Here is an 8,662-nt window from a genome sequence, read left to right on the forward strand (position 1 = left end):
CTCTTCTCCAGGGGATCTTCCCAACCCAGGAATCGAACCAGGGTCTCTTGCATTGCAGGTGGATTCTTTACCAGCTGAACTACCAGGGAAGCCCTAATAGTTAAGAGACTTATTTAGTTGCTAAGTCATGTCAGATTCTTTTGTGATCCCTTAGACTGTAGCCCACCAGGCTCCTCTGTCCATGGGATTTCCCAGGCAAACATAGTGAAGTGGGTTGCCATTTCTTTCTCCAAGGGATCTTCCCGACCCAGGGACTGAGCCCTCATCTCCTGCATTGCAGGCGGATTCTTTACCGCTGAGCCACTGGGGAATCCTTGAAAGTAAGGATCCCATGTATCTATTCAAGACCCAAATGAGATAACAACCTATTCTAGCAAACCAAAAGTAAAAGTGGGTCTCTAACTCCAAGAAGCTCACAGACATTGACAGGTCTAGTAGAAACAAATATTGTTCAGTCGCTCATTCGTCTCCGACTCTTTGCGGACCCCACGAACTTCAGCACACCAGGCTTCCCTGTCCTTCACTACCTCCTGTAGTTTGCTCAAACTCATGTCCATTGAGAAACAAACACAGCACTGCCAATGCAAGGGGACGCTGGGGGAGGCTGAGGAAGCTTTCACAGAAGAGTAGGGCTTTGGAGGATAAAGAGGGGCTGGATGTCGACTGGGGGAAAGTGCATCATGGCTAGAGAGACACGCTGTGAGCACAGATGAAACTAGCTCTTTAAGACAATGGGGAGGCCTGGTTACAGGTTAACTCTAGCTGGCTTGGCCTGAAGCCGCCCGGCAGAATGACATCACAGCTCTCAGGTTACTCAGATGCAGACATTGACTGGCTGAGTTAATGAGGAGAAGGAAGTCCGGGGAGCTTGCCCCGCTTGCCCGGGACAGGGAAGCCATGCAGTGCCCAGAGGCCGGGAAGCCTATCGTCAAGGTCAACCACTGTCAGAAGTACGTCTACAGCTTCGGGGTGCCGAGGCGCTGCCCTCTCTGCGGGCAGGATGTGGGCTCCAGGAGGCTGGAGGAAGCGCCCGTCAGCATCTCTGAGCCGTTTACCAACGGCCATCGAGAAAAGTGCTCCTTCCTCCTCAGGCCGACTCGAGGAACATTTCTCAGGTATGCTGTTCAACGTGCTGCCCTGGACTCTGCAAGGTCTCCCTTCGCTGTTTCGGGCACTTCAACTTTCTTTTTCTAACATGCACTCTACAGTGTGAGATCCGGTGGATCATCTATTCAGTGCTTTGGAGTTAAATGCTAAGACGTAGGCCTCTGTGTTTCCTAAGAGTAGAAGGGTGCATACATTCCTGGGGGCTTCCCTGGTGGCTCAGTAGTAAAGAATCCACGTGTCGATGCAGGAGGCGAACAAAACATGGGTTCGATCCCTGGGTGGGGAAGATCCCCTGGAGGAGGAAATGTCAACCTGCTCCAGTATTCTTGCCTGGGAAATCCCATGGACAGAGGAGCCTGGCGGGCTACAGTCCATGGGGTTGCAGAGTCAGACATGACTGAGCGACTCAACAACAACCACATACTTTTCTGGGGTAAGTGCAAGAATATACAGAGGTCAAAGCTGCTGCTGCTAAGTCGCTTCAGTCGTGTCCAACTCTGTGCGACCCCATAGACGGCAGCCCAACAGGCTCCCCTGTCCCTGGGATTCTCCAGGCAAGAACACTGGAGTGGGTTGCCATTTCCTTCTCCAATGCATGAAAGTGAAAAGTGAAAGTGAAGTCGCTCAGTTGTGTCTGACTCTCAGTGACCCCATGGACTGCAGCCCACCAGGCTCCTCCATCCATGGGATTCTCCAGGTAAGAGTACTGGAGTGGGATGCCATTGCCTTCTCCAGTCAAAGCTGCTTATACAATTTTAAGAGAGAGGAATCAATAGACTGGAGTTTTTTTTTTTTTTTTTTTAACTCATAGATTTCTTACCAAGAGACTCACTAGGAAAATGACCCAGCAGCTAATCTCATCAAATCAATACCTTTACTTCGAGTTAGTCTGTAACATTTGTGACAAGCAGGTACTCAGCACAGAGCCTGAAAAATGGCCACTTACAGACCATTTTCCAGGGAGGTGCATTAAACTGAGACAAGCCAGTCTGCTTCAACTGGAGATGCCACCTGACTTTCAGAAACATTTCAGAAAAAAGGATGGTGGCTTCTCCGAGTCCTGAGTTGACGGAACTGAAACTGGCGCTGCTGCAAGCCAGGGCTCAAGAGGACACAGGTGCTGAGTGAGCTCTGAGAAGCGTGTCCTGCACTCCATCGCCGTCCAATGCCCGGACGGTCCTGCCTCCTGAAACACGCCCCCGCCCGAATCCCTCATGCTGGTTTGGGACTAGAAAATGGGACTTGAGTGCTTCTTTGCTCACCAGCGCCCTTAATCAACCCCCTTCCTGTTCCTATGGGGATGAAATGAACTGACGTGTTTAGGAGGCACGGGTCAACATTAGAGGCAAAACAGACTGCACCCCGACCCTTCCTCGGGGAGGCTACGGGGTGCAGAGGGGAGCGTGCAGGCTTTGACGGTTTTTGCTCTGCTTCAGAAGAGCTCTGGGACCCTCATCTGTTAAATGAGGACCCATCGACCTTGCAGAGTTGTGTGGGTCAGCGATAAGGCCTATCAAGCTGGCCCAGGTGTGGCAGGCGTGGTGTTGAACCCAACTGCTCTTTCCCATCCTATTCGTTCATACTCAGCTCGGAAGGTGACTGGTAGAACCTTCCTTTCCACCTTAACCAGAACCATGACGCTCAACAAGTGAACAGCTGCAGCTCTGCTCTCCAGAAATGACACGGCCCGGGCCAGGCTTTCGGGCTGGCCCCTGGAAAGCACTCATTTCGTCTCTGATGCGCTCGTGACAGTGACAGGCCCGGCCTCCCACGGCAGCGGCAGGGAGGAGGCGGTGGTGCTGACACCGGCCGTCTGCTGAGGCGTCTTCCTACCCGCTCAGGCGCTCAGGCCAGGAACTGCAGAACCCAAGCAGTAGCCCCCTGCCCACCAGACCCTTGAATACCAAGTTCCAGATTATTTCCTTCCCTCTCATCCTATTTCTAAGCCCTCAGAACCGGCTCCCACAACGCACCTTGAGACAACTGCATCTACTTCAGCAAAGAGAACCAGCAGGGGCTTGAGGAATCGCCGAGGCTCTGGTCTAACCAGATGAGGCTCCCCCAGGGCGGCCACATACGGTTGCGCAGGTTGTGGACTGCACAAAGGCACCTGGCCACTTGTACACTGAAACTCGGCCGGAGCCCCGCTCACCCTGGGCAGAACCGCATCTGCAAGAAGAAGGGTCACCTTTTCTTAATTTGTACAAAAGTGTCATATGGCATAGGGGTGGCCTGGCCCCGCCCCTCTCACATGGTTCTCTAACACTTTCCAGGCTATCAAAAACTTGCTAAACTAAAAATGTCCTCTCTGGAAGCAAGTGTGAGGCAGGGACCCCATCTTATTTCCTGCTGTGTCCCTGGCCCTTTGCTACAAACGACCAGCCTGCAATTGACACCTGTTACGTGAATGAAGCGGCTGAAGAAAAGGGAGGAGGGCGGAAGTGGGATGCACCCTTGGGACTCAGGCGGGGAAATGGAGGGGCTGCAGACACGGGGACTGCGTGTCCAGGGCCAGCACCGTGACCAGCCGCTCAAGACTGTCTGCCTTTCCCAGCTTCATTCTCAACCTCTGAACTCGCAGGATCGCAGAAAACTCACGGTGGCTGCGACAGGGCAACGCTGGGTGTTGGGGTGGGCGGGGGGAGCTGCTCTGAAGAAGATGGAGCAGTCATCTGTGTCCTTGCGTGCATGCTAAGTCGCTCCAGTCGTGTCCGACTCTGGGCGATCCCACGGACTGTAGCCCACCAGGCTCCCATTCACAGGATTTCCCAGGCAAGAGTACTGGAGAGGGTTACCATTTCCTCCTCTAGGGGATCTTCCCCACCAGGGATCGGACCCATGTCTCTTACGTCTAACCTGCGTTGGCAGGTGGGTTCTTTACCACCGGCACCGTGTCCTTGGGCCATTTTAAAGCCCAGGACTTCTTGCTTTAATGAGGAACCAGACATCTAGACCTGTGGTCTGAAGAAAGAGCTGTCATTTAAAAGTGACCTGGTTCATGTGACAGCTCCACGTGGTGGCACTCAGTGGGCATTTTACCCCAACAACCAGCTTGCTAAGAGGCTTATGCTATTTCCATATTAAAGGTGGGAAAATCTCAAGGTGAGTGAGTGATGATCTGGGATCCTATATGGAGCTTAAATCACCTGGAGTTGTACATCTAATGTCAGGGTGGGGTGAAGAATCATTTCAGGAAAAGCGAGTGTGGCCACAGGCTTCACGGAACAGGCAGTGTTCGTTTCAGAGGTAGACGCCCACTGAGCTGCACTCATGACCCTCTCACCCATGTGGTGAGGGAGAGACCACCCCTCTCCCCCCAACACACGAGGAGAAAGGAACAAGGAACAGGGAGCCTCTTCAACAGCTGCCCACCACGTGGACCCCTCTGCTGCGGAGCCGGGCGTTAGGCAGCTTCTTGCTCCAGCAGGGCAGGCCTTCCAGCGCACTCACCTTCAGGACTGGGGGCCAAGAAAATCCAGCGGGGGCACGGGGCAGTGGCTCTCCTGGTGTTTCCACGCAGCTGGCCGCTGGTGCTGAGTTCCGGTACCAGCCAAGAGGGGAGGCCCATCGCTCTCCGCCCACGTTAAATACCAACTCCAGCTGCCAAACGTGTGCATGTGAGATGACTGGAATGCACTTGTGTCTTTCAGGGAGTACGACGGAAGGTCTGATCTTCACGTGGGAATAACCAACACGGGTGGTAAGTGCGTTCTCACAGCTCAAAAAGTTCCCACGTGATACCTGGTTAGAAGAGAGCAGTGTCTCTAGACAAAAAGTATTGCAACAATATCACCAACAACCCTCAGTATCTGAACACTCACCAAGGAGTGTCTCCAAACATTCAAACCACCACCAACCCGTGAGTGTTTCTGTTAGAGTTTTAAGACAAGAAGAAACACATCCGGAGATGGAGCTGTCCAAGCCCTCCTCTTGCGTTAGGAGCAGACCCTCTGCTCTCAAAGCTGTACCCAGCCCACTGCCACTGGGTGCTCCCACTTCAGGGCCCAGGCAGGGACCCCAGCGATAGACTGGTGGGGAGGGGGCACAGCAGCTGAGCACGTGGTGGGGCCCGCAAAGGTCTGCTTAAAAAAAAATCAGAGAACGCTGACACTGTGAACAGACAGTGAGGACTGGGTTTTGAACGCAGTGACTGGTGTGAGCATGCCAAGGTGCACGGGTCTTTGTTAAGAGAAGTCTGCTGCTCACTTAAGGAAACCAGACAGACCCCTTTGTAAATAGAGCTTCCACAAGAATATTTGGAGATGACAATCTCAGGCCATCTTACTGTCTCATTTCTCTGGGGCGACCTAGGGTGCTGAGAGCAGGGGAGGCAGATGGTCCCCGGAGGAGGGGCGTGCCAGCGACCTTGGTTTCTGTTGGGTGCAGTCACCCCTGATGGTACTGGGGTGGGGGGCGTTTGCCCTGATGCCTCTGCGTGACTGTGGTTTTGGCCGCAGGAGTCGTGTATAACTACACAGTGCACGGTGTCCAGAGAGACGAGGTGGGCTGGGAGCAGAGTGTGAGCGTTCCACTCCTGCGGCCAGGCCTGTTCGGACTGCTGGACCGGTGGGACAAGTACCTGGAGGACTTCTCCGCCACGGGGGCCTGGCTGCCTCACAGGTAGGACAGGGCCCTCACTCACCGCCAGGTGTGATCCCAGCTCCCTGAGGATGCTGAGCTGCCCCGGCTTTCATGTTGAGCCTGTACTGGGCAGGTGCATCTGTAACAGAACGAAGCAGGGGCTGAATGACTGGGGTTTTCTGCAGAGGTGAGCCAGCACGCCTTTACACATTAGAACCACAGCACTCTACGAGCTTTGAAAAGGACCAGAACTTAGTACTGAAGTTATTTTACTTATTTGATTAGGTATTTTTAGATACTTGACGTTTAACAGGCTTCCCCAGTGGCTCAGTGGTAAAGAACCCGCCTGCCAATGCAGGAGACGCAGGAGATGCGGGTTCAATCCCTGGTTCGGGAAGATCCCCTGGAGGAGGAAATGGCAAGCCATTCCAGTATTCTTGCCTGGAAAATTCCATGAACAGAGGACCTTGGCGGGCTACAGTCCATAGGGGTTGCAAAGAATCAGACACAATTGAGCAACTGAACACACACAAGACATTTAACAATACACACAGCAAAACCCATAGTCTTATGTCCCCTTAAAAAAAATTTAAATGATGTTAAAAACATAAACCTATCTACAGCTCCCCGCATTTTAAGCTTCAGCTATTTTGAAATTAACTTCTCGATTCCATGCCCCCTTGTCACTATAGAAGAGGTATATGGTAATGCTTGTAGACTTAAATTGTTCTGACGCTTTCCTTGAAATAAGTGTAGTTGCTAAGTCAACTCTCTGCAACCCCATATCCATGGGATTTCCTAGGCAAGAATACTGGAGTGGATTTTGCCATTTCCTTCTCTAGGGGATCTTCATGACCCAGGGATTGAACCAGCGTTTCCTGCATTGGCAGGCGAATTCTTTACCACTGAGCCACCTGGGAAGCCCTTAAACACGGTGGGATATCATAAGACATGGAATTCCACTTCTAGAACATAGGTCTTCAGGGAAATTAAGCTCCCCCAATCGGCGCTTAGTTGTAACTGGACATTTTGGTGAGTCCTTTCTGCCCCGCAAGCAGAAATGGGCCCAGATGCCAAGTGTCCCTCAGAACCGCACTTCTGCATGATTTGCCATCAAGGGGGCCGGCTCACGTGGGGGCCCAGCTCGCAGAGGGATTAAGATGACGGAAGGCTTCGGGCGGCTCAGGGCTAACCCTCGTCTTCTCGACACGCTCGCCCTTGTAAGGTACGAAGAGGACCGACACAACTGCTACAGCTACGCCCTCGCATTCGTTAACTGCGTCCTGGCCACAGAGGGCGAGGTGCAGCTGGACCGAGACCAGTTCACGGAGAAGTTCGTGGTCCCGAGGACGAGGAAGGCTTCCAAGTACATCACGCTCTACCGCGCGATAGAAGAGCGAGGCTTCTATGTCACCGACCCCCCTAGGCCCCAGACGGGCCCAGGCCCGGGAAGCGGCTCGTGCTGAGCGTGCGGCGCTTGACAGCAGACGGGACAGGACGGGGCATCTGGGGGCTCCTGCCTGGAACAGACGCTCGGTTTCTACATGCCTTAAACTGTGGTTAATAAAAAAAAGTTACAGCTTTCCTTTCTGCCTGTTTCAGCCTCCTGCAGTGAAAGAATTTACGAAATGAATAAAAACGGCCCTGGGTTTTCAAAGTTGTAGAAGGGGAGGACAGAGGATGAGATGGCTGGATGGCATCACCGACTTAATGGACATGAGTTTGGGTAAACTCCGGGAGTTGGTGATGGACAGGGAGGTCTGGCGTGCTGTGTCCATGGGGCCGCAGAGAGTTGGACACGACTGAGCGACTGAACTGAACTGAGGCACTACTACCAAAATGCTTCCCTAGTAGTTCAGGGTCCATGTTAAAGCATGAAGTGGCAGCATGTATCTTTTATGCACAGAGCGGTGAAAACTCTTCCTATAAAATAACTGGCGCTGAACAAAGTCACCTTTCAATGTGAATCCAGAAAGTGGGGATTTATAGGATGGTGCCTCAGACCTTTACAGTTTTATTTAGTAATGAGTGCCTTCACCTTGCTGTTTTTATAGAAACAGCACATGGAACAGCCCATAGGGTTGCAGAGTCGGACGTGACTGAGGAGACTTAACACACACAACTTTTTAATGATCAATAGTTGGGGGGAGGGGGGAGAAAAAAGGTCTCAGAATCTGAGCTGGGAATTGGGCAGTCTTCTGAACCAGACTTTGGGTGTCTATGCACACAAACGGGATTGGGAATTTCTCAGTCAATTCATTTTCCTCTCATCTCCTGGCCTGATGTGAGGAGCCGGGGGTGCTGGGGTTATCACAGCAACACACCTCCTCTGCCCACTGAAAGTGCAGAATTCAGACACAATGGAAGTCTGTCTTCTTTCTCTAACACCTTTAGGAGGAGGAAGGGGACAACTGGGATGGGTAACCATAATGATTCTTAACAAGCACATTAGGACTTTTATACCCAAATGATCAGACTTGAGCCAGTGAGCAAAACATCTCAGAGTTCATCTTTGGAGAATGCTTCCACAACTCTTTGTTTCTGACCAAACTGATAAACTATCCACCTAATCTTATTCCCCAGTGTGGGCACCAAATGATGTCTGATTTCCAAAACCCAAACCCATCTTCAAAGTACCAATAACTACTTAGTAATAAACATATTTGGGGTTTCCCTGATAGCTCTTGCCATCTCTTCTTAATATCTTCTGCTTCTGTTAGGTCCATACCATTTCGGTCCTTTATCGAGCCCATCTTTGCATGAAATGTTCCTTTGGTATCTGTGATTTTCTTGAAGAGATCTCTAGTCTTTCCCATTCTGTTGTTTTCCTCTATTTATTTGCATTGATCGCTGAAGAAGGCTTTCTTATCTCTTCTTGCTATTCTTTGGAACTCTGCATTCAGATGCTTGTATCTTTCCTTTTCTCCTTTGCTTTTTGCTTCTCTTCTTTTCACAGCTATTTGTAAGGCCTTCC

The 8,662-nt window shown here is 51.7% G+C and overlaps 1 protein-coding gene across 1 annotated transcript; it reads left to right on the top strand.

Moving 5' to 3' along the window:
- The first annotated feature begins 897 nt into the window (after positions 1-897).
- On the top strand, positions 898-7,195 carry MKRN2OS (MKRN2 opposite strand). Its single transcript, XM_055558313.1, has 4 exons — positions 898-1,115; positions 4,758-4,807; positions 5,565-5,727; positions 6,914-7,195. Exons 1-4 carry the CDS (start codon positions 898-900, stop codon positions 7,152-7,154), a joined length of 672 nt encoding a protein of 223 aa, XP_055414288.1. The 3' UTR covers positions 7,155-7,195.
- Positions 7,196-8,662: the final 1,467 nt, after the last annotated feature.

The sequence above is a fragment of the Bubalus kerabau genome, chromosome 20, assembly GCF_029407905.1.
Source record: "Bubalus kerabau isolate K-KA32 ecotype Philippines breed swamp buffalo chromosome 20, PCC_UOA_SB_1v2, whole genome shotgun sequence".
Lineage (NCBI taxonomy): Eukaryota > Metazoa > Chordata > Mammalia > Artiodactyla > Bovidae > Bubalus > Bubalus kerabau.